Below are 27,421 nucleotides of genomic sequence, written 5' to 3' on the forward strand. Positions count from 1 at the left end.
GGATGCAGGTCACTGGGGAAGCTAACCCCTCAACTGCTTATTTGCTATGTGAGTGATGTACAGCAGCATGGGGAGGGGAACCAAAGCAAGGTGCTCAGACTACGGCAGCGCAAAGCGGCTGGGAGACAAAGGCAGAATTATCTCCCAGCTCATTTTCTTGAAGATGATTAGAAAAGCATAGAAAAAGTCAGAGGCTGTACAAAATTTAGCATTATTTAAAGTCTAGTGGGAACAGCACTTTGTTCTTTTCCAAAACAAATTATAATAGAGGGAGAGAGATCTTGTCCTTCCCATACCCCATCAAACTACACTTTATGCAGCTAGACCATTAGTGTTATGACACCGTTAGCACTTTGAGAATCCTGTTCTCTGACTGAGAAAGAAAAAGCACATTGTTTATGGAAGGGTCTGTAAAAGGAAATTGCGGGCTAGTCTTCAACCCTGTGATTCAGCCTCTTGTATTTACTATCTACCCGAAATCTTTGCTGGCAACGTGCCATTCTATCCCCGTCTGTCTGCTACGAGGCTATCATTTAGAAAACATTAACTGAATGCCTCCTGTATGCTAAGTGCTAGGAATGAATAATCAGGTTCTAGTTCAACACATTCACACACACACACACACACACACACACACACACACACACAAGAATTGATGTGAAATTACATTTTCTCTGCTTATTTATTTTTGGCGCATGCACAAAAATGTACTTTTTAAATGAAAGAAGCCTCTCGGTGCCTTGAAAGAGCTTTGCCTTTGGACAAAGTTAGAATGGATACCAAGATCACTTTGGCTTTGCTTTCCAAGTCTCTGTCCTCTGCTAGCTTTTTAAGTTTTACTCATAGGTGGTATGATATTTCTGGCCTTATAAGGGGTATAAGTAGAATATCATACGTGCCTTTTATGTTATCAGAAATTGGGCCGCACACAGGAACGGTCAGTGTCTGAAAGGAAATCACATGGTCCTAGTTGATAAAAGGCAGAACATCCAAAATATACCACCTGTGCCCTGCTTCTCTCCCCTTGTTCCTTTCTCTCTGACTTCATAGAGAATGTGTCCAAGGGGGAAATGAGTTTTCTGTAGATAAATCAGTCGGCCAGTCCACAGTATTGAGCTTCCAGTGGACAGGTCTGTGAAATGGGGAAAAATACAAAGAGGTTGAGATGACAGTAAGTAGGAAAGGTAAAAGCATTTTGCATGTAGAAGAAAAATCATTTGGGGCGTGCACTTGCTTTATTTCTGGGTTTTAGTTTGTGATCAGAAAACTAGCAGAAGCTGATGAAAATGGGAAAACATTTCTTTTCTCCTATTGTGTTCTTTTAAAAATATATTTCGCCAAACAGATATTTTTTTAAATCTGGCTTCCTTCCCCCTAGATAAAATCCTTTGGAAGGAGTCTGTAGGTTTAAAGGTTGCTTGAGAATACATTTAAAAGTAATCTTTAAAATTAAAGGGATTAGTGAATTTTAAAATTCCATTGAATATATATTTATGTGTAAAGATGTTTGAATACTTTTTCTTAGAAGAAAAAGGATTTTTAGAAAGAAGCATTAGCACTTATAATTTAAACCAGTTTTTAAATGATGCATCCTATATATAAATTTTAGCATCATTTTTCAATATTTTAAAAATGCAGTGAAGACCTCCATGACAGGTGAAAAATGATATCTGCAAGTAGTTTTTTAAGTGGGAGCTTTTTCAATTTTGTAGTTATAGCTGTATGTGAAGAACAAACAAAATACATGTGCAAAATATAATAACAGCAATATCTGCCTGGTATTTCTAAAGGACTTTGGTTACATATAATTCTTGTACACATGATAAGAAAAGGAATGCTAATTTTTTCCTCAACAAATACAGCCTTCCTATAAGGTGGTCTGTGCAGTATATTGGTTTGTATAATTCATACATTAAGTGAAAGGAAAGAAAGAGATGAGTGGAAACACTTATCTCATACTGTTGTCTAGTTGAATATTGTTTTTTCCATCTTTGACACTTGAGTTTTGTAGTACAGTGCAGTATGGGGTGTTTAGAGCCTCTAAACTGTTATTTAACTAATACTGTTTTCTAAAATACTTTCCATGATCTAAGAAAAGAATTTCTAGTGTCTTGGGCTATGTATTAACTGGGCATTCTAAAACGTCACTTCTCCTCATCACTTCCATGGTAGCACAATTTCCTGCTTCCCTCCTAAATCACTAGTGCTCCACCAGTCTCCTTTGCCAGCTCCCTTCCTTTGCCTGTTTCTACTTCTTTGGCCACTAATGTTTCCGGTTTCAGGAAGTGGAATCATATTCTGGCCAGGTTTCCAGCCAAGAGTCTTGACATTTGTAGCAGACATTGCAGGGATCCCACCAAATCTCCTTGGCACTTATTTTCATACACATGAACTTAAGGCCTCTGTCTGATGCTAGTTTTTGCCTGCAGGCTTTCTCTGGCCACTGGAACTCTTCTTGGCTCAAACCCAGGCAGGTGAGCAGTGGGAGTGGGGCTAATGTCTCCCCAAAAGCAGCTATCAGTCTATGACTAACATGATTTGATGGATGAGCAACCCATCTTCCTCATCTCTTAGGATAGCTAAAGTGTGTTCCACGCTGTCTCCCGGATTTCCCCACAGTTGCCCACAGTGGTAACCACTTAACTGTCTCCATGCCCCTTCTGGATCTGGTGTTCCTCATGTGGACCACTGTAGTTCCCAGAGTCTGCTCATTTGTGTCCCATCATTTGGTCTAGTCCTTCTCCAGTCCATTTTGTTTTTCTATTATGATAAAATATACCTAACATACAATTTACCGTATTAACTGTTTTTAGGTGTAGAGTTTAGTGGCATTAAGTATGTTCACATTGTTGTACAACTGTCACCACCATCCATCTCCAGAACCACTGCATCTTCTCAAACAGAAACTCTGTATGCATTAAGCAATAACTCCCCATTCCCTTCTTCCCCAGCCCCTGGCAACCATCATTCTACTTTCTGTCTCTATGCATTTGACTGCTCTCAGTTCTTATATGAGTGGAATCATATAGAATGTGTCCTTTTGTGTCCGGCTTATTTCACTTAGCATAACATCCTCAAGGTTCATCCTTCTAGTTCATTCTTACAGTAAAGGAGTTACAACTTGTGAATGGGAAAAAAACAGATTGGATATTTTTTAGTCACAAAACATATTTATTTTCAGAAGTGATGCAAACAGAGTTGTTCAAAGACAAAGCTAAATATTTGTTGACCTTCACCTCATTCCTGCCCTCCTGAGGTGACCTGTGTTAACAGCCTGGTGTATTTCTTTCACATATTTCTCCTGGAAGGGCAATTTTTCTAAAATGTAAATATCATGAGGTTTACTCTTCTGCTTCAGATCTTTCCATGACCCCCATTACCCACAGGATAAAGTCTGAAATGATGGTTACGGCCCAGAAACACTGAAGACCTGAACTCGGCATACTTTGGATGCCTTGTTTCCCGTGACTCTTCCTAGGGCTCTGTAGCTACCCTGATCCACTTTGAAGTTCTTGAATAATCTGCAGCCTCTGGCCTTTGTACCTGCTTCTCTCGCGTGTAGTCTTCCTAGTACCCGTGACTTAGGTAACTTTTGATCATTCTTCCGAATATATTTTAAAATTCACTTTTAGGGGTCCTTCCTCGTCTGACAGACCTGTGTGAACTACATTAGTGCCCACAGTCAGAAAAAAAAAAAAAGCTTTTGGGCCAAGAGTCAGTCGCTGTCGTTCAAGTAAACAATGGTTGTTTGTAGAAGTGAATGAGGAAGGAATATGGGTGCAACATCGACAATACCTGCTACATTTTTCATGAAAACCTCTGAATCACTTGAAAGAGCAATGATAATAATAATCAATCTTATTGGTTCTAAAATTTTATCTTCATAAGATTTTTAAATAATAGCTTTGTTGAGATATTATTCACATACAATTCACCCATTTCAAATGTACAATTCAGTGGGTTCTCATAGAATCACAGGGTCTTATGATCATCACTCCAATGTAATTTTTGAACATTTCGTCCCCCTAAAAGAAAAATCCACATCCCTTAGCAGTCATTCCTCATTCCCCATCACCACCGTCAATCCCTCAGCTCCTTACAACTATTAATCTACTTTCTGTCTCTGGATATATGCCAATTATGAACATTTTATACAAATGGAATCAAACACTGTGTGACCTTCTGTGTCTGGCTTCTTTCATTTAGCATCATGTCTTCAGGGTTCATCCATGTTGTAGCACGGATCAATATTTCATTCCTTTTTAAGGCCAAATAATATTTTATAATATGGGTATACCATAATTTATTTATCTTTTAATTAGTTGATGGACATTTGGGTTCTTTCCACTTTTTGGTTATTATGAATGGTGCTGCTATGAACATTCTTGTGCAAGTTTCTGTGTGGAGATACTTTTATTTCTCTTCGGTATATACCCAGGAGCGAAACTGCTAGATCATACGGTAACTCTTTGTTTAACCTTTTGAGGATCACCCTCTTAAGAGTTTAAAGTACGATCTGCAGTGATTTACTGAATGTCACATAGTGCAGGAACACCTACAAAGTTATCATTTTGTGCTGCTTCCTGGATAAAGGGTAGAGATGCCTGGATTACTGGGTTGCCTGTGCCTCTCATATGCTTTTCTGAGATGGTTGGTGCTGGGAGAGATCCTTTGGGAAAAACTCTTAGCCTGTTCAGCTTCTTTAGGTAAGACGCTGTCCTGAGGCTGACCCAGTTCTGGCTAGTTCTGACCCAGTTCCAAACGTTAAGTAGAGCATCCATGTACCATGCCAAACCATATCATTCCCATCCTTTGAAAGCTGACTCTGGGCCATCTTGAGTGTTGAAATCAAACCTAAATCTCCTCTATGTAGTTAAGCCCAAAGCCCAAATAAGATGTCATATTGGCAGGAATAAATCCACTCATCAAAGTTTGTCCATCTATTGTTTGAGGTGATTGTTTCCTGGATTGTAGGTATTCCTGGAAAATAATTTGAAACAAGGTAAGCATCCAGGAATGAAATGCAAACTAAATGGAAATTAAGACACATTCTAGTTTACCATTCATAAATGGCACAGGACCAATGAAGCTCAAACATTTATCACTAAGAAAATGATTATCCTAAGCAATTATCCTAAACAGTAAGCATTTGGTAAGTAATATATATATATGTGTGTTTACAGATAATGTATGCATATATTGTATATAAATTTGTTTATAAAATAAACAAAATGTTTCACATGAAAACTCCAACTAAAGAAAATACATATATATTTAATGTATGCATGTATGAAATGTGTTTACCTACATGAATATATTTATATATGCATATATTTCGACATTATGTTTAACATGTAGTAAATATTTTCCTTAGCCTACAGTTACAGATACTGATGCCAAGTTCAGTTCCTTAATTGATGAACAATAATTATGTTGTATTCATCAGTTTAAAAAGCATAATATAAACAATGTTATTAAATTCCAAGATACACCGTAATCTAATAGAGATGTATTGGTGGTGTTAAAACAGGTTAAAACAGCAATTAAAAGAAATAGCTCCCTAGCTTTGAAAAAATAATATGCATCTTTCTCTACATCTCCCAATCTGATCATTAGCCTGTAATTGAAGTAAATTTCATAACGTACCAAGTAGTTGACCTTTGGGACAGCATTTCTATCAATTTACTTGTATCGGTTATTTTTCTGAAATAGAGTGGGTTAGTAGCAATGTAAAGGAAGGTGGACTGTGATTTATAGAGAAGTTTGCAATTATGTGACTAAGTGCTTAATTTAGGGATCTCAAAAGTATAAATTTATAAAGAAAATTGAATTTGTAAAGATAATTCAGCAAATAGTCCAGTAAATGAAATTGCCCCTGTGGTATCATGACTAAATAGGGGTTTTTTCAACTAATTCTGGGTGAATTATTTTTATAAATTTACTTTAAAGACCTACCATTTAAAGACAACTACTCTTAACCTTGGGTATGTATTTTTTCCAGCCTCTTAAAAATATATACATTTGTTTTGGCTATGTGTTTGTGCACAGGTGTACCAACCACACATTTATATTTGCAGTCATAGTATAGACACGATTTTGTATTTTTCAAAGATACAAAGATGTATGATTTTCTAACATAAGCATTTTCCATATTATTACAGTCTTTAAGAACATAATTTAAGTAACATCAAATAAGGCATACCATAGCTTACTTAACTAATACCAGACTATTGGACATTATGTATTGTGTGTGTGTTGTTATTATAAATGACAGTGCACTAAATATATTCAGAAATAATTACTTATTCCCATATTTGGTATTATTTCCTTAAGATTGACTCATAAGGTAATAATTCCTGATTTTAAAATACGTACAGTTTAATGTCTTTGATAGATACTGCCAAATTGTTTTTCTCAAGTACTTTACCAGTTACTCTTCCTCTTCCAGCCAACTTTGTTTCGTCACACTGTTGGGATCACTGAATAGCATCCTTTGCTTTATCAATCTTTTCCAAATTGAGAGTGAATGTGGTATTCTAACTTGGGAGGTGAAAAATGGTTATTTTTCATTTTTAATTGCTGGCAAAGTCAAATATTTTTCTTGTGTCTCTTATTTAATTATATTTTCTGGAGAGGTTATTTTTATTTCATTTTTTTGACTTGTGGTTAGAATATGGGGTGGAATCCATTCTTCTTCCTGAATGAACCAGTGTTTGTTTATGTTTATGTTTCTGAACTGGGTAGGTAACTCATAAAAGAAATGTTTTAGCCAAGCCGTTGAGTTGCTTTCTCTGACTTTAAGAGCCTTTATGCCCTTCCGGTGCATGTATTCAGTGAGTGTCCCAACTACTTCCAGTGTACAGATTTCACACCCAGGTGTATGGCCAATAGCCACAGGGTGAGTCCTGATACTGCAATTAAAGTGGCCTAATCCAGTAAGTAGACTTCCTTGAACATATTTTCTGTATGGTATTAGTGTATGTAAAATTTGTGCTGTGATTCTACTGCTTTCACAAACCTTTAGTGAAACTCAGTGGATTCAAAACTCACTTTTCCTAAGATGACTCCCAAATCTCTGTATTTTCAGCTGAGTTAACAAATGTGAAAAGAAATGTTTATTGGCTTTGAATTTGGGTCAGTTAAGAGAGACCAGGAATTGGGGAAGCATGAGATAACAGATGGACATAGTAAGACATAGCACTAAGAATACACATGGAGAACCCCACAAATACAATACAGGGTAAAGGAAATAAAGACTCATAAAATCAAACATAAATCCAGAGGGACAAAGAAGCACAGAAGAACATAACATCACTGCATAATATTCTGGATTTAGAATTTTGTCACTAAAGATATAGAAAATGTTGTAATTTTGTAACTGTGGGTGTAAGGGGTGGCATTGCCATTTTAAGTTGACAAAGGATTTACTTCTTTGTTCAGGAGGAATTTGTAAAGGAGCACAGGTTTCTCAGGTCTGGATTATACCTCCCTTCAGCATGATGGAATTGACCATTCCTGTTACAAGAGGCTTTACCTTTCAACTTGGGTTGCTGACTCATTTGACAATTTTGGACTATGCCCAAAGCTTGAGAATACAGAGAGTTTGTTCAAAGTACTTAAAAATAGACACATACACACACAGACACACACACACACACACGTTTCAGCTGGAGCATAATGCTAAAATACATTTAAAATGTAAGAAATTTCTGTAAGTAGCTAGTACAGCATTGAACAGGTATCTTTCTGTTCAATAATCTAACAGTGCAGGCCTAGAATTTAAATACCCCAGAGGAAATAATAATTAACAAAGCCCTTAAAATAACTCTTTAAAATTTCAGGCACTTACATGACATTCAGCAAGGGAAGCATTTTAGTTTTCCAACAAGTGCCCAAAATGGTGTTACTGGTGAAAAGAAACTATAGACTTTAGACATGAGGCAGATAAGTGATGGAGCTGACATTATGCTATTGATATTTGGGGGTCTGTTTTGAATCCTTGTTCGGGTGGAAAACGACCCTTCTGTTCTGGTACTTTACATTTTCTCCCTGACAAAATTTTGTATTAAATTTGTAGTTAAAGAAACATTTGGAACAGAAAACTTAGGACTAAAAATTTTAGAGGACACCTGTGATCAAACAGTCACCTTGACATTAAAATACGTTTTTGATATGTCAGATTTTGAGTAGAAATGCATTCTGGTGGACCCACTAGAGTAAGTTCTTTGCAAAATGAATTGCTCTTCATCCTTCTGAGGTGAATTAATTGACTTGTCTGAATTCTTTCCTGCCAGCAACAAATATTTGTTGAGGATGGCTACATGCCAGATATTCTCCCGGGTGCTAGGGATAAAGCAGGAAATAACACACGCAAGATCTCTGCTTTCACAGAGCTTATTGTCTAGTTGGTGGGGGAGGGGGGCGGTCACATAATAAATTACCAAAAGGACCAACAAAATAAATACTTAGCTGCCTACAAAGTACTGCTAGTGATAAGTTAATCGATGAAAAGTAAAATAGGATGCAGTAATGGGGCAGAGTCAGGGAATGCCTCTTCCTTAGAGAGAACATTCAAACTGAGATCTGTGATCCTGAATATGTACCTGTCAGGGAGGTGAGCATTACAGGATGTGGAAACAGTTACTACAAATCCCCTAAGGCGGGAACAACCTTCCATTTTCAAGGAACAGAAAGAAAAACAATGTGGCTGTAGTAGAATGAGCAAGGGGTGGTAGGAAAGACAACTAAGCAAGGGTGAGGTCATATAGGGCCCTGTAAGTTAAGTTACAGGGTGAGACTCCTGTTTGAAATGGAAGTCCTTAGAAGATTTGAAATACAGAAGTGTCATCAGTTGAATTTTGTTTTGAAAGATACCCTGAGATGTGTAATTTAAAATCTTAGAAAGGCAAGAGTTGAAGGAGTTGCAGGCTTTTGCAATAGTCCCAAAGAGAGACGATATTGTCTTAGACCAAGGTGGTATTAGTAAGAGTGCTGAGAAATGGTTGTATTCAGGTGACGTTGACTTGCTGATGTATTGATTGGAGGCCAGAGTGGTCAGGAAGAAAAAGAAACAAGGACAATTCCTGGATTTTGGCCTGAACAACTGGGTGAATTGTGTTAACATTATTGAGATGGAAATGACTAGAAAGGAACTGATTTGGGAGAGAAAACTTAAAAGCTCTGTTTGGGACATGTTATATTTGACATGTTTATTACATAAAGAAAGGCACAATTAAGTAGGCAATTTACATATCAAGTCTGAAGCTTCAAGGCTACGGAATTGGTTGAGATCACCTGTGAATGACTGAGGAAAGAAGAGGCTCAAAAATGGAGTCCTAGGACTCTCCAATGTTTAGAGATTGGGAAGAGAAGAATCCAGCAAAGGCATTTAAGAAGGAACAATGAGTTAGAGAAGAAACCCATGGAAGCCTGTGGCTCAGAAACAAAGGGAAGACAGTGAGTCAAGAAGGAAGGCATGACCAAATACTGTTAAGAGAACAAGTCATTTAAGGACAAAGGTGTGCCCACCAGATTTAGCAACATGAAAATCACTGACATCTTTGCCAAGAGCAGTCTCAGTGAAATAGTACAGATGAAAGTCTGACTGCAGTGAGTTGTGGAAATAGAGATGGGGAAATACATGCAGTGTGTATAGATTATTCTTTGAAGAAGTGCTGTGAAGGGATTCAAAGGGAAAGGGAGGTATTTGACCACATATTTTTTGAAGATGGAAGATACCAGAACATGCTCATGTGCTCATAGTAATGATCCAGGACAGAAGAAGAAATTGATGATGCAGGAGAGAAAATATATGATTAGCAGATCGAAGCGCTGATGGGGATGGGATCTAAAAACTGTGGAGAGGATTGGCTTCCTTAAAGAAAGAACACTTCATTTAAGTCATAGGAGGTAAAGTTTCACATACAGGCACAGGTGAAGGTGTGTGTATAGGTGGGTTGACTATGAAAAGACGAACAAGTTCTTTCATTTTCTCCATAAAAATGAGGCATCATCATCAGCTGAAGAGGGATGGAGGTGGGATGGTGTCATGTAGGAAGTTTAAGAAGAAAAGATATAAAGCAGCCATTTTGTACAGTGGAAAATTAAAAACTATTGTTCAAAAATATGATTCATTTAATGTTAGGAAGGCATCTGTCAAATACAGTGGCGTTAATTTCAGAAAAGAGATGTTAAAGTATTCTTTATGATGATGATTAAGCAAAAGATACTGCTCAGATTGCTCCAGGTTTATAATAAAAATGTTATCGACAGAAAAAATTGCTTTACGTCTTCTCTGCTATGGTTGATGGACATTCATCCAATCCATGACACAAATTATCCATTTGTTTTGCACTAGGTTAAAAAGAGAGTGGTTTTAGACTCAGTAATTGTGTGTGTGTGTGTGTGTGTGTGTGTGTGTGATGCATAGTTTGAAGGAATATTGAAAGCTAGATGGTTATACCAATATTGTAAGACTTGATCTATAGATAAATCATCTATATTGGATCCAAGGATAATGAGAGATGCTGTAAAAAGTCCCAAGTTGTCAATAATCATTTGTAGGCAGATAAATGTGCAGGAAAAGTAGAGGAATCATTAATTCCCAGGCCCAGCCTGCTCATCACCAGACAGCAGCAGCAAGTCCAATATATGCAAGTAATTCTACACATATAATCTTAGTATCAACTCTGTCTGGAAGGTATTGTCCCCATTTTATACACTGGAATTAGGAGAAGAAATTACTTGCCCAAGATTCCACAGTGCCTCAGAGACAGAATGGTGTTAGAACCTAAGTCTTCCAATTTCAAACCAAATACTTTCTAAGATGTTGGACTCATTCATTAATTGAACAAATATTTGTTGGGTATTTGCCATGTAACAGGCACTGTGCTGAGTTCCTTGTGTATGTTACCTCATTTTTTCCACAGTTACTTTACGAGATAAGAGTAAACATTTTTACTTTTTTACAGATCAGGAATTTGAGATTTAAAGAAGGAACAAGTTTTATCACTCAGTCCATGGCAGACCCAGAATATGAAAGATGTCTAATTTTTGCACAGATGTTAAAATTTCTTTTTCGAAGTCGTATGAAGCCAATTTAACATAAGGAATTAATTAAAACAATTCGATTGGCAAGAGTTGGGACCTACCACTCAACATGATATCTCGATATTCTGACTAAAACACCTGGATTTGTTTTTCATTTGGGGCGACTGAGCAGATGTCCTAAAGTGAATGGGGAAAGTAGATCTCAGCCACAGGCTGCCCTGTAATAATTTGCCCAACCAGTAATAGATATTTTGTTTTTCTCTAAATCTTTGCACTACTGGTAATTTCTGTATGCCAGGTCTTCCTCTGATGCTTGACCCTGACAACTGCATTCAGGGCATCTCGTTGAGATCTAGAATGATTATTTTTTTAAGTATAAATTATCTCGAAGGGATTGAATCTAATAAAGGTATAAGTAATTTCATCTGCATTCCATTTGAGGCCTTGTCTTCACAAACATTGGCAGCTTGTTTTGGCTTTTGTTAAATCGTTTCATCAAACCACGAGCTGGGTTTTGGCCAGACATGGAAAGGTTTCAACCTATCTCCAATCTGTTGGTATGAAATAACAGGAAAAGCCTCTTTCCAAAAATAATTTGAGTGAAAAGTTAAAAATTATGGAGCTCCCCAAAAGATTCTTGTGGATTTAGATGCAAACTCTGCCTCAGTCTGCCTTCTCCTAGCCAGCCATGGTATCCTCCTTCTTATTATGGGTGGTCCAATAAGGGATAAAGTATTTACTGCTGTGGAAAATCTACACTAGGGAGTCCTAACACACCCTGGGGCCTGATTAGGGCAAATTCTCTAGAAGAGGTGACACTTGAACTGGTTTTGGGGGACGAGGTGGAATTACATGAAATCTCAGCAGAATAAATGCCTGGAAACACTAAACAGTGCAGAGTGTGAAAAGAGCCACAATGGGGGGAAAGGAGTTCAGTGTTGCCAGAGTGTAGGATGTGGAGCAGAAGGAAAAGAGGCTAGACAGATTGGCAGAGGGCAGGTCTTGCTAGATATTGCAGGATATCATGGGTAACATGGGATACGGAACCTGAAAGACTGAAGCATGAAGCCCAGGATTTAGGTTTGAGCTCCTAGCCCAATGACTGGGTCCAAGTAATAAGGCAGAAGGAAACCTGGGAAAATCAGTAGGATTTGATCATGTATTGGTTCAGGTTTGTCAGTAACCCCTACTTTGTAAATATGCTTCACATACAGGAAGGAGGAATTTCCTCAGTGGGTTGACAGAAAGCCCTGTTGGGGAACAGGAAGAGCCTCCATCTTTGGAGCCATGCAAGCAGCTGACTTGAATCTGTGAGGGCTCAGGAAAATGGTGTCTGTCCTTTGCTGAAGCCACATTCCTATTAATGGAATGAGGCCCAGATGGTAGCTTAGATCAGAGGTTCTAAATTGGTAGCCCATGGACCAAATCTCTCACAAGTTGGGGCTGGCTCGCCAGTGTTTTAAAATTTGATTTTAGTGTTTTTATTCAGCTCTCCAAAGCCCTTGCTCTTGGCTATTGTTTTACACTTGCCCATCTCACACTTTACCTGCTACTCTACTCAGCTCCCTGGGACTTTTGGGTTTCCAAGTCCTAACTTGGAATGAAAAATGAAGATGAAATCTTGCCAGAACCTCAATATCTCTGACTCTGAGACAAGTCCATGTAACGTAACTTCCAGAGGCTAGCACTTGGGAAGTGGGAGGAGGGAGTTGTTTTCAGAGCAGCAAGAAATGGGGGAGGAAATTCTTTGCAGCCATATTGGCAGGATCTTTCCTTTCTCAGGAAGGCAGAGGCCAGGGTGGGATGGACTGCAAGACTCCAGGAAAGTGCTTTTGGAATGTTAGCCTTGCTGCAAGATTTAATTTTATGTGGAGATGATCACAGAATAGGTAATTTGTGGCCGAGCGCGGTGGCTCACGCCTGTCATCCCAGCACTTTGGGAGGTCGGGGTGGGCGGATCACCTGAGGTCGGGAGTTCAAGACCAGCCTGACAAACATGAAGAAACCCCGTCTCTACTAAAAATACAAAATTAGCTGGGCAAAGTGGCACATGCCTGTAATCCCAGCTACTCAGGAGGCTGAGACAGGAGAAAGGCTTGAACCCAGGAGGCGGAGGTTGCGGAGAGCCGAGATCGCGCCATTGCACTCCAGCCTGGGCAACAAGAGCAAAACTCCATTTAAAAAAAAATATACACACACACACACACACATGAATAGGTAGTTTGTGTTGAGGGGCCAGAGGAGGCTTTCTAGTCAATGGTGTTTGTGATGGGATGCTGGTGGTGTAGAAAGGCCCTGGATCCAATGCTTTTATCTTAAATGAAAAAAAAATATCGAAATTGTAGTTAAATGGAACAAGAGAAAATAATGTGAAAGTACAGTTGACCCTTGAACAATACAAGCTTGAACTGCATGGGTCCACTTATATGTGGATTTTCTCTGTCTCTGTCACCCTTGGGGCAGCAAGACCAGTTCCTCCTCTTCTTCCTCCTCCCCAACCTATTCAACATGAAGACAACAATGATGAAACCCTGTTTGATGATCCACTTCCACTTAATGAATAGTAAATGTATTTTCTCTTCCCTATGATTTCCTTAGTAACATTTTCTTTTCTCTAGCTTACTTTATTGTCAGAATGCAGTATATAATATATATGTCATACAAAGTATGTGTTAATGGGCTGTCTATGTTATCAGTAAGGCTAACAGTAGGCTATCAGTAATTGAGTTTTGGGAGAGCCAAAAGTTATACATGGATTTTTGACTGTACAGGTGGTTGGTGTCCTAACCCTTGTGTTGTTCAAGTGTCAACTATAGATATAAGCAGAAGGTAAAATCTACTATAATTGAATTTTTAAAACACTAGGATTTCAGCAGGGTCTTTTGTAAGAATTAAAATAGTTGAGGAGCCAGGTGTGGTGGCTCCCGCCTGTAATCCCAGCACTTTGGGAGGCCAAGGCAGGCAGATCGCCAGAGGTCAGGAGTTTGAGATCAGCCTGACCAACATGGCAAAACACCATCTCTACTAAAAATACAAAAATTAGCCAGGCGTGGTGGCGTGTCCCTGTAATCTCCGCTACTCAGGAGGCTGAGGCAGGAGAATCACTTGAACCCAGGAGACGGAGATTGCAGTGAGCTGAGAGGGTGTCACTGCACTCGAGCCTGGGAGACAGGGCAAGACTCCATCTCCAAAGGAAAAAAAAGAAAAAGTTCAACGCTGTTTAAAATATCGTGAAGAGTTTTGTTTTTCCGTTTTGTTTTATATTTATTTTTTATTTTTGCCTTTTCAAGGGCAAATTCCTGAATACTGGGTGGAGCTACTGTTTCTCCATGGTGATGGAAGATATGTTTTGTCTCTTTAAATTTAGGCTGCTGCCAGAGACACCGACCGTAGACTAAAGCATGGAGAATTAGCTCCAAAGCACTGGGACAGAGGCCATCTGCTTGTGAAAGCAGCTTCTAAGAAAACACACCTGTTCCCCTACCCCTTCCTGGTCCTTCCCACAGGTCACTTGCCTTAATGGTGTTTGCCAAGAGAGCCATACCTTTGCCTATTTTCATTGCATTTGTTTATCTGTTTCAAATTCTGTATGCAAGGCCCATTCTAATTGAGTCAATAAAATAAAATTCTCTAGGATTCTAGTTGTTGCGTTATGACTTCCAGTAATCCTTGTTTTTGTTCTCTAACTACAGTTATGTATTGTAATACCTTTATGTTGTCTTCCTATTTTAGCAGGAAGGGTGCCACTCAATCCCCAGTGACAGATGAAGAAGCAGTTGTAGCTTGTGCATTGCTGTTTCAATGATAACTTTAGCCCTGGATAATGCCCCTGGTTATGTATGTTGCTCACAGCTTCAGTGCGCACGTGCGTGCGCGCGCGCACACACACACACACACACACTTATATGCTAGACACTGAGCATGAGTCTGTGCCCTCCTATGTGGGTCAGAGTCTATATACTGTTAGGGTGGTCCTGTACAGTTTTAATATGAGTCTTTCGGGTTAGGCTTTAAAAAAAGAAGAAGAATCTGCTTGGCTTGTGATTATTGAAGCCAATGTTTTTAATGCCAGAACTGATTCTTCTACTGCTTGTGACTTCTGTTTGAAAGTTGCTGTTAAGGTCTTAAGGAAAGGATTTTCCCACACACATGTTTCTGAATAACCTATTCTGGTCAAGTTCACAGTCTTGACCTGCCACCATCTTTCATCCTACCTGGTCTGGGTGCCCAGAGACCTAGAGCATCTGAGCTGGCAGGATGGAACTTCTTGTGCCTGGGCGTGTCAAAACTTTTCCTTGGCACTGAGAAAGACAATGAGGCTCTGAAGCCAGAAAATTTCTTGGTGAGTTGAATAGTTATATAATTGTCATTGACAATCATTGAATTTTAAAGTAGAGTTTAATGAGAGATTTAAACATTGTACACTTTTAAAATGCTATAGAATTTGTATGAAGCATAGAATTTGTATAACCTTGGCAATGGCTAATTTTTTGATGCGAAGTTCAGGAAGCTTTATTTCTTACTTAAGTTCTAGATTATTCACATCCCCTCATTATTATTTACTGCTCTGTGTTGAATGGAGAAAGGCCTCTCCTTTATTGTGTTGCTTACAGCTCCAAAGCTGGAACTCAGATTTTTTTTTTTATTTAATTTTACTTTAAGTTCTGGGATACATGTGCAGAACATGCAGGTTTGTTACATAGGTATACATGTGCCATGGTGGTTTGCTGCACCTATCAACCCGTCATCTAGGTTTTAAGCCCTGCATGCATTAGGTATTTGTCCTGATGCTCTCCCTCCCCTTTCTGCCCACCCCGACAGGCCCTGGTGTGTAATGTTTCCCTCCCTGTGTCCGTGTGTTCTCATTGTTCAACTCCCACTTACCAATGAGAACATGCGGTGTTTGTTTTCCTGTTCCTGTGTTAGTTTGCTGAGAATGATGGCTTCCAGCTTCATCTGTGTCCCTGCAAAGGACATTAACTCATTCTTTTTTATGGCTGCATAGTATTCCATGGTGTATATGTGCCACATTTTCTTTATCCAGTCTATCATTGATGGACATTTGGGTTAGAACTCAGATTATTAAGCTTTGTCACTATGAGGCTCACCCAACTGCTTACTTAACATCTGTTTGGGCTAATGCCCCATTCCCCAGTTCCAACAGGTCACTCGAAATAGTGCTTCTTCTAGGAACTCCCTCTCTGCTCTCTTACCCTCTCCCAACTTCTCAGCACTACTGACAACATAAGAAAAGCCAGTCTGGAGTGGCTACCCAGGGTTTTCATCACCATGTTATCCCCAAATAGATTTAATTAACAGTGAAGTTAGTAAAGTTAGTACGGAAGATAACATTTCCTGTGTATATTAGTTGCCTAGGGCTGCTGTGACAAACTTCTACACCCTAGGTGGCTTGTGACAACAGAAATGTATTGTCATATGGTTCTGGAGGCTAGAAGTCCAAGATCAAAGTGTTTGCAGAGTTGGTTCCTTCTGGAGGCTGCGAGGGAGAATCTGTGCCATGCCTCTCCCTCAGTGTCTGGTGGTTTGCTGGCGATCTTTAGTGTTCCTTGGCTTAAAGAGGCATCACTGCATCTCTGCCTTCATCTTTGCATGGAGTTCTCTCTATGTGCATGTCTCTGTTTCCAAAGTTCCTCCTTTTACAAGGACACCAGTGAGATTGGTTTAGGGCCCACAGTACTGACCTCATTTTAACTTGATTACCTCTGTAAAGACTATCTCCATATAAGGTCGCATTCTGAGGTTCTAAGGGGTTGGAACTTCAACATATGAATTTTGAGGTGTACTCAATTCAATTCACAACACTATGCTACCCAAATTTACTTATCTGGCCAACCTCCAGCTCCTCAGAGGTGGCAGCAAACTTTCCCTTCCTCCTTGCTCTAGCTGAGGACATCGCCCCCAGGCCCATCTTTGGTGTACCTTTGCCTGGGTGATCCTGTCAGACTGCATGGCCAGGAAAAAAAGGGAACTTTCCCTGTCCTTTTCCTTCTCTTCCTTCTCCTTCCTTCCTTCCTTCCTTTCTCTCTCTCTCTCTCTCTCCTTCCTTCCTTCTTTCCTTCTTTTCTCCTTCCTTCCTTCCCGCTTTCCTTCTTTCCTTCTTTTCTCCTTCCTTTCTTCCTTCCTTTCCTTCCTTTCCTTCCTTTCCTTCCGTTCCTTCCCTTCCCTTTCCTCCCTCCCTCCCTCCCTTCCTTCCTTCCTTCCTTCCTTCCTTCCTTCCTTCCTTCCTTCCTTCCTTCCTTTCTCTTTCTTTCTCTCTGTCTGTCTCTCTCTCTCTCTCTCTCTCTCTTTCTCTCTTCCTCTCTTTCTTTCTTTCTTTCTCAGAGTCTTGCTCTGTCACCCAGACTGGAATGCAATGGCACCATCTCGGCTCACTGCAGCCTCCGCCTCCCGGGTTCACGGAATTCTGCTTCAGCCTGCCGAGCAGCTGGGACCACAGGCTCCTGCCACCATGCCCGGCTAATTTTTTGTACTTTTAGTAGAGACGGAGTTTCACCGTGTTAGCCAGGATGGTCTCAATCTCCTGACCTCATGATCCACCCGCCTCGGCCTCCCAAAGTGCTGGGATTACAGGCGTGAGTCACTGCGCCCAGACCATCATTTTCTACTTTTTTGTAACTTGGCTGTACCAAATGTACTTATGACCTCCCCAGGCAGCTCCTTTTCCAAATACCTGTAGTTACCCTCTTCCCTGCCTTCATGGTGCCTTTTCTGTTAGGCTTTGTTCTTTTCTAGAGGCACATCATGTTTTGGACATCACTCTAAGGAACCCACCATCAGGTTTAGCCACATTGACCAAATTGACCAGTTGCTTTAGGTATGTTTTTCAAAAAATATAAGAACTTTCTGCCCTCAAGAGAATCACTTTTATCCTCTGTTGCCCAATAAGTTATTAAAGACTAAGAAATTATATAAATAGTATATAGTATCTTTATGGAATTATGTGATACATTAACTTGAGGCTCTGAACAAGTCCAGCAGAATAGAAACCAGTTTAACTTTTTTCCAGAAATTTCTTATTATGAAATTTTTCAAAGAATTGTACAGTCAACACTCATATACCAACCAACTAGACTCCACAATTAATGTTTTTGCTATATTTGCTTTATTCCAGTATATCCAACTATTTATCCCTCTCTCCATCTATCAATCCCTTTTGATTTTTGATGCATTTCAAAGTAAGTCACAGACATCATGACATTTCATCCCTAATTATCTTAGCACATCTATCCCTAAACAGCTTTGTTTAAATCAGCATTTCCTTATCATATATGAACACAAAAATCACATATTTTTATTCACATCTATCGATGACACCCAAATTTTAAGCTCCACAGGGCAGACTTTGGGCTAGATGCTTTGGGGTCATAAAGATACTACCTCTGTAATGAAATCTCAGCTTTATGACATTGCCACCCTGTCTCATTTAGGTTGATCACAGACTGGAAGCGGCCTAATTTAATCACCTTATTTTATGGATGGGGAAAGTGAGTCCCAGAAAGGTGAGGACTCTTGTCTGAGGTTATGCAGCCAGGAGGTGGCCTTTTGGGCATAAAGCTTTTTCTACTGAAGGGCAAAGTTCTGCCTTCTTCTTGACCAGGTGGTGTTTTCATTTGGTTCTGGTCCTTGCACACTGCTGACTGCTTTGGTCTTTGTTTCACAGGTTCGTGTCGGGGCAGGCTCACTAGGCTCCTAGAAGATGGAAGCAGGGCCAGCCTTTGGCATCACTGAATGACTCCTTTGTAATTTTATTTCTTCCAATCACTGATTATCTCACATCCAGATTTCTTTTCTTTGGTAACTCCCACATTTTGTCCTCTTTTTCTAGATTTCCTAATCTATCTTCTCCTTTTTGATGAAAGGGGATGTTTTCCTGGAGAGGTAGTCAACGTACTCTATAGCAGACCTCTAACCCTCTTCATGACATTTGTAACACCTATCACAGAATGGGATCTAGGGAGGGGGTGACCCAAAGCAGAAATGGTAGCTTTTCAGTTTTATATTCTTCCTTAAAAATGTTTGTGATTCTAAAAATTGTGTTGGTAATCCGTAGGAGGGCTACTATCATAGTAGTGAAATATTTCATTCTCAGATCCCCATCAAAGAAATGATCATGGCATTTTAGAATAACTGAGGGAGTACAATTGCTTAAGGAAATGGATATCCCGTTTACCTCAATGTGATTATTTCACATTGTATGCCTGTGTCAGAATATTTCATGTGCCCCATAAATATATCCACCTACCATGTACGCATAAAAATTAAAAATAAAAAAGGAAATGATCATGGCATCATATAATTATCTTCTATACTTAAAAAAACAATTTTCTTGAAAGAGTGTATGTTTATTTATTTCATACACACTTCCTTTAATTCCCAGAAGGATTTGAGGCAGGGAAATTAAAAGTTTAGTTTTATTGAACAGTTTTTATAATGAATAATATAACACACAAACCCGAGAAAGACAAAGCTGTAATTTCTGTGTTTGATTCCTTTATTCATGGGAGACTATGTTGAGGTAAAACAAAAACAAATTTTGTGTACCACGATTACAATACATAAAAGATAGTCAACGCCTTTCAAACAACAAAGGGTAGAGACAAAAGCTTGGTTATTAAACAAGACTCATTATGATTGCTGACATTTTAGAAAATGCAATCATTTGCATATAAAGTGTGATGAAGAGACAATTTTTATGGTTTTAGACATATTCTGAAAGACCTTGGAAGGCAATCTCATTCTAGTATCTCAAAGCGGCTGCATCTGGAGAAAGGTTTCTATGGCAACTTATGAAAGCTTGATGTTTTTTATCTTTTTCAAGAGCATAAATCATCCCACGGCCTGAGGCTTCAGTAAAGGTCTCCATTATTTTACAAGCTATTGCCATTTGTTTCTATGTTATATATTTTGATTGTCTTAGAGCAAACAGAGCAAAGGTTACCATGTTTCCAAGAAGGCTTGCAGTATTTTTTTTTTTTTCATTTTGGGTGACAAGACGTGAATAACATCATCTTAAACATTGCTTCTCAATGATAAAAATGATGGTACACATTGCAATATTTGGTTTATGTCATGTGTTGTTTAGATTTTCCCCAAAATTGTGACTGGTGCATTTTCAGGAAGAGAAGCCAGTTTGAACTTAAGGAGGAGGAACTGTCTGGCCAAAACATCCCCTAATATGTAGTTCAGTGGGGCTGCCCTGGAGAATGCTGCATTGTTTCACATGCCTGCAAATATTCCTCTAATGATATAGTCCCAAGGCTTTGGACATTGATAGACTCCAGATGATTTTTATCAACATATTCTTTCCAAGAAAGTTAATTTAAAAATTCTGATTTTAAAACTCTGCATGTTTCAAAAATTTTGTTTTAGCAACATGGATCTCTGTATGTTATAGGACGTAATAAGGCTGAGGCAACACACGTTAGGACACAGAAACAGAACCAGGTTTCAGACCTAGCTCTGCCATTGCTAGCTGTATAACTGTGAGCAAGCCGTTGAATCTCTCCGAACCTCCTTTTACTAATCCGCAAGATAGGAGTAACGATGCCAGACTCACGGCATTATTGTTAAGGATTGAATGTGTGTGAGTGCTGGAAACTGCAATGCTGTACAAATGTAAGGTGGTAATTATTATTGGCTGGCTGTCTTTCTTTCCCTTTGAAAAAGTCAAAAGTTTATGTTACCATTTCTGGATGACCAGAGGAAATCAGTTTCAGTATGTTTTAAGTATTTTAGTTTCTCATACTGTATTTAAAATATTTTACTTATGCAGACACTGATCACTACAGCCATTTATTTATTTATTGACTCAGTAATCAAATGTCATCTCTGTAGAAAGGTATTAAATAAATTCATTCTACAAACATGTAAGTGCCAACCATGTACTAGAATTGAGGAGACAAAGAATAGACAATTAAATTCTTATTGTTCAGGAAATAAAAGTTTTATGAGCTTCAAGGCCACAGCATAAGCTGTTCAGATGGTGCCCTGCCCAAGGGCATTTGGCTGATGAAGTGGAAGGGGGGTGTAATGCAGCCCCCCACTCTGCCAGCCAAGCCATTTGCATGCACCTTGTGAGCCGCATTCGCCTGAAGGAAGGACATGTTTTGGAAATTTACTAGCCACGAGTATGTGCCTTCTTGCAATTTACACAAAGGCATGAGTGAATGCGCTAGCAGTGGCCCTGATGCTTGTATGATCTGTGATGTTAAAGGGAAGATTTGCAGTGTTTCACTGTGAAGTCGTGCTTGTTATCTGGAGTCAGGTTGCCTGAATTTGAATACTGGCTCTGCTACTTGCTAGCTGTGTGACCCTTGTGCACATTACTTGGCCTCTCTATGCTTCATTTTCTATATCTGCCTGCCTCATAGTTATTGGGAGGATAAATAAGTTCTTAAAACACTTAGAATAGCGGCTGGCACACAGTCAATGCTCAAAACGTTAGCTGTTTTCAGTGATGGATTTACTGTTCAGGGTTTCCTTGCTACTCTGTGTTGAAAAGTTCAACAATTAACATCTAAATTCTACCTACAAAAACCACTTTTATGAATTTGATGTCAAATTGGTGATATTTATCTCCTTACCTCAGACCTTTTTGTGTGTGTTTGTGTCAAATAACTAGAAAGCATTCTCTCCAGAGAAATCAAAGAATTCCAGTTATGTGATCAGAAGGTGACTTGGTGGTTTTTAGAATTTTCTCATAAAACCATTGCTTTGTCAGAGTGATAGAGGTGATGAGGGATGTTTGCATATTCTTGGTTTTTATAATCCCAGCACTTTGAGAGGCCGAGGCGGGCAGATCACCTGAGGTCAGGTGTTCGAGACCAGGCTGGCCAACATAGTGAAACTCCATCTCTACAAAAAGTACAAAAAGTAGCAGGGCGTGGTGGTGCTTGCATGTAATCCCAGCTACTTGGGGAGGCTGAGGCAGGAGAATCACTTGAACTCAGGAGGCAGAGGTTGCAGTGAGCTGAGATTGTGCCACTGCACTCCAGCCTGGGCGACAGAGTGAGACTTCGTCTCAACAAAACAAAACAAAATAAAAACAAACAAACACGACAACAACAACAGGGAAAAAAAATCCCAAGGGAATGCCTATATAGTTTACCAGGATTACAATAGGGATTCTTTGAGGTATAGTGAATTTCATTGTCACTTTTGGTTAACGTGATTCCGTCTCTCTCTTTTCATAACTTTAAACTGGGAAAGAGTTCTTATGTAGTGTTTTCAAGACTATTAACTTTGCATTTTAATTTTTTAAAAAAGTTTTGTTAAATATCAAAGTTTGATATGAAGAGTGTGAAACAGATTGACAAAGTCAAGCATGAGGCAGGTGGTGATTTTGATTTTATCCTTCCCTTTGCATTCTGGCTCCTCTAATTGCCCTTAAGACACTGTAAAGAGGGCACTTGTGTGTTACCGCCACTGTGTATTTCCCAGTCTCCTACAGCATCTAACTTGGGCCATTTTCCTTGGCAGAAAGGAAAATCTAACTTGGCACCTAAAAGTGCAGAATGCTAATCATGTTGCACATCACTGATTTCTAAGTATCTAGTATCTAGTATTTAAAATAATTTGGGTGTCTACTCGTAACTGAGATTGTCGTCACCTTTACGAAAACTTTTCCAGGTAAACTTCTCAGAAGAGAGATGCAATATTTGTATAATTTCATAATATTAAATATTAGTCTACCATTATTTGTGTGTGCTGTGCTATGATTATTCATCCAAGGGCCTGTCATGGGGACGTAGGGACTGCTTCTGAAAGTGCCAAATTACCATTTGTTTGTGAGACTATAATTGATACTGCATGTTAAATTCAAGTGTCATTAGGTTTTTAAAAAGATGAAGTGATGATAAGCTTGCTCCTAAATTGTTTGCAAAGGTTAAATATCTGTGAGAAAAGCTGGTATTTAAGATTCTTATATTTAGTCAGATAGCAGAATGTTTTAAGACACTGTATATCAATCAGCGTATATGTAGAGTTACTGTGTTTTTAATTTTTTCTTTTTTGTCCAAGGGTAGTGGTTAAGAGTTCAGGTTTCGGGTTGAACTCTGACTCTGCCACTTACTAATTGTGTTACCTACAGTTAAGTCACTGAATGTCTCTAAGCTGCCATTTTTTTCTTTTTAAAATGAGGATAATAATATTCCTCAGCATTGTGGTAAGGATCAGTTGAGCTTTTTGTGTAAAGCGCTTCACACAGACCAAAGTACTTCATGCGTTATGATGGTGGCTGTTATTACTGTGGGTATTTTATTTTATTTTATTTTATTTTATTTTGAGACAGAATCTCGCTCTGTCATCCAGGCTGGAGTGCAGTGGCATGGTCTCAGCTCACTGCAACCTCCGCCTCCCAGATTCAAGTAATTCTCCCTTCCTCAGTCTACCGAGTAGTTGGGATTACAGGCGCCTGCCACCACGCCTGGGTAATTTTCGTATTTTTAGTAGAGACGGGGTTTCCCCATGTTGGCCAGGCTGGTCTTAAACTCCTGACCACAGGTGATCCGCCTGCCTCGGCCTCCCAAAGTGCTGATTACAGGCGTGAGTCACCGTGCCTGGCCGGTATTTTCATTTTTAACAAACAAATTGTTACTTGCATTTTATCAGGAGATTATTGCATAAATGTTTAAATAGTGGCGATTACATTGTCTAATGTTTTTAGGGCAAATGTATTTCTGCTACTGTATCTTTTTTTGCAATAATATTACACTTGAAAATTTCCATACTTCCCAGAGGATATATCATCTCTCATATTTTTGTTTCTATGGCAAAATGTGTTAAAAGTTCCAAACAACCAACATAGAAAAGAACTCTTGGGAAATAACTGTCTTGTAAGTGAGGGATGCTCTGTAGAGTTAATTGTCCTTGAGCAATCAAATCATTAGTCCTTTTATCATTCATCATTGAGGGAGGCTTTTGAGGTACCTCTTCTAGACAATCTTAATCACCTCTTGACCAGTCTCCAACTCAGTTTCCTATGTACCCTAACCTTCTAAATTGCAGTGACTTCCCTAAGCCACTGATATTTGGACCAATTTTTTTTTTCAGATCAATTTCTGTCAGTTGATTTCCAAAAAGCCTCTTGACTACCCCCTATGAACATTAGTGAGCTAAATTGTAAGTTATTTCCAGCAACACATTTTTGTGTTGCCTTTTTTAAAGATATTTTTGTAATTTTCTATTTATAATTGTTTAAGGTACATGAGCATAGAGAGCTCTGTTCAATGATTTGATAAGTCCTTTATTTGTTTTAATAACTTCATATTTAGCATCTGATATTATTAGGTAAATGCATTTACTAAAAGACAGTACCTTTTGTGGAATACAAAATGCTTAGTGTATACAAGTGACGTTGTATTTCCTTCTGAACCCTTTTGTTTAAGCCTCAGCATGCTCAAGCGGTTTATCTAAATTCAGTGATAATAGCTGTTGCTATGACTGCATGTTATTTCATTTGTTGAACTGATGCTTGATGAGAAAAATGTCATTATATTGTTTGTAATTTTGAATTTAAATAGAAGTGGGTTTTTTTTTCTTATGGAGGTAAAATTAGGAAATTGGGGTTATAAATCCTGTGCCCTGTATTCCTAAATCAGGGTTGTGAAATGCTTGTGTACACTGCACGGGGTTCATGGGCTTTGGAACTGTTACCCCATCAGCAACTGGAAGCATTGGCTCTGCCCCCAGTGACAGGGATGGGAAGATGGATTAACTCAAATAATGGAATGTCAAATCAGCCTCTCTAAAAAATGGGAATTCCTCCTTTAAGATCACTGATAGACGGTGACTGAAGCGTTGGCTTTTCATTATGGTTTTTAATGTGGGCTCATATTTTATGTTATATGGATTCTTATAAACCACAACATACAGCTGTGTCTTAAAAACAAGTTGATCCAAAAAAGTGAGAAATATCTTTCGAAGTGTAATTTCTCCCTGTAGCAAAAATTGGAAGATGCCATCAATGAAGAGGATGGCCATGGGGGTCCGGGGAAGGCAATGTTGTATAATGGCTGTGAATACAGATGCTGCAGTTAAACTGACTTTGTCACCTACTCCTTATGCGACCTTGGACATCTCTTTGGACTTGGATTTTCTCGGCCATAAAATGGGAATGTCAACAATACTTATCTCATGGGGTTGTAGAAGTTCATTGAATTAATTTATTAAAACAGAACCCAATATAATATGACTATTAGCTATTTTATAGGAATCTTTTTTATTTTGCAGTAGTGGAGTCTAAAAGGCACAGAACTATTATTTTTGAAAGACAAGATAGAAGCAGTTTTACTTATGTTGTAAGGCGCAAGAGCATCTCGGCATGGCCTTAATATTTGGTCTCATAAAGCAAATGAGTAAGGTAATTGGAACTGAGCACATTCAGCCCACTCGTCATGGGAAGAGCACCAGGTTTCTGTTCTCTGAGAAAACTTGCTAAATTCTGTAAGAGTGCTTTGTAAAAAATACAGTATTTTAAGAGCTTTGAGGTCAAAAACTACATCCAGAATGGATTAGTACCCCAAACTTTATACATGTACTCCACGCTATGCTTTGTCCTTTGTCAAAACGTATTGAACTCTGCATTAATGGATGTATCAGTCAGGGTTCTCCAGAAAGACAGAACCAACAGGATACATGAAAGAATACATTTACTGGGGGAATTGGCTCCCACCATCACAGAGGTAGAGGAGCCCCATGATAGCTGACTGCGAGCTGGAACATGGGAGAAGCTTTCTTGGTCTGGAAGCCTCAGAACCAGGGACGCTAATAGTGCAACTCCCAGTCCGAGTCCAAAAGCCCAAGAGCCCCCTAGAGGTCACTGGTGCAAGTCTCAGAGTCCAAAACCCGGAGTCTGATGTCCAAAGGCAGGAGGAGAACAAGCATCCCGCTCCGGAAGGGAGAATGAGGGCAGAGAGAGATAGAGTCCCCTCTTCTTTCACCTGTTTGTCCCAGCAGAGACCCAGCTGATTGGATTGGATGGGGCCCACCCACATTGAGAGCCCGTTTTCCTCTCCCAGTCTGCCGACTCCCATGCCAGTTTCTTCTGGAAACACCCTCACAGGGACACCCAAAAACAATGCTTCGCCTGCCATCTAGATATCCCACAATCCAGTCAAGTTGACACTTAAAATTAACCATCACAGTGGGTAAAGTTTATTGCATGTACATTTACCTCAGTAAAGCTGTGGGGTTTTTTTAAGAGCTAAATTCGTGGTGGTGAGAATGTAATAGGCATTCACTAAGTATTTTTGACTAAATTAATAGTTAAATTAGTCATGAATGGAATTATTTCATTCTGCAGTGATGGATCACATCAGGAAATCAAGATGCACAAGGGGTCGAATTTTATGTCCTTGATTTTGAAACTTTACATCAACTTCTAAAAGTCCAACTTTAATAGTAAATCCCAGTTCCTGGCACATGCTTTGAAGGCCCACTGTCCCTCAGTTTACCGGTTTTTCATATTTACCCTGAGAATGAAGTCAGTGACTGGACTTGGTCCTGTGTCTGTGACTCATATATTTCTCTTGAGCATGGCCTTGTGTTCTCATTTATATTATCAGACATGCAATTTAGACATTAAAATAGACATTTTGATATAGTGACAGAGGATGTGTTTAAGATTTGAGAAATTTACCAAAAAATGAAATCCCTTTTGTTGTTTCCAGAAACATCAGACTCTGGGCCTCTATTGACAAACTGTATCCACTTGTAAGTTGAATGTAACAATAGGTTGTGTACTTGAGCCAGCATGGACTTTTCTCATTGACTGTTAGCATGAGGAGCTTGTCTGGCATCCTTGTAAAATATTTGATCCTGATGTCTAACTGTCTTTTCTACCAGGTATGGCAGCAGCCAAACTTCTGCATGACTCTGGACTGAATGTGGTTGTTCTGGAAGCCCGGGACCGTGTGGGAGGCAGGACTTACACTCTTAGGGTAAGGCATTAAGAATTCGGTGGACAAATATGGGACTGAAGTTGAGTTTGGGGCTTCATTTTTGGTTTTTCCCCAAAAAATCTTCAATTTCATTTGACTCTGAGAGGGTGAAAATAACTCTGAAACATTCTTTACAGTCTCTCTACCAGTTTGCCTTCCTTTCAATTCTTCTGTTCCTTTTTGTCTTTTTATCTCTTGATATTTGGCCTCATAGAGTTAGGATTAAGAGGGAAATGGGCAGATATGTGTGTTCCTCTCTCTCTCTCTTTCTCTCTCTCTCTCTCTGTGTGTGTGTGTGTGTGTGTGTGTGTGAGAAATAGGAAGAAAAATAACATAATTATTTGTACTTTCCACTCCTAACTTCAAGGCTTTCTTTACACCAACACAATCTTTCCAATCATACAAACTAAACT

The 27,421-nt window shown here is 39.1% G+C and overlaps 1 protein-coding gene across 1 annotated transcript in view; it reads left to right on the forward strand.

Annotated features, from left to right (window-relative positions):
* Positions 1 to 27,421, forward strand: part of MAOB (monoamine oxidase B) — a 118,239-nt gene that overhangs the window by 13,196 nt on the left and 77,622 nt on the right. The window contains exon 2 of the mRNA XM_007991454.3: positions 26,914 to 27,008. Within this exon, the coding sequence (XP_007989645.1) occupies positions 26,914 to 27,008 (95 nt within the window). The remainder of the gene's footprint in view (positions 1 to 26,913; positions 27,009 to 27,421) is intronic.

Source organism: Chlorocebus sabaeus, chromosome X (assembly GCF_047675955.1).
Source record: "Chlorocebus sabaeus isolate Y175 chromosome X, mChlSab1.0.hap1, whole genome shotgun sequence".
Lineage (NCBI taxonomy): Eukaryota > Metazoa > Chordata > Mammalia > Primates > Cercopithecidae > Chlorocebus > Chlorocebus sabaeus.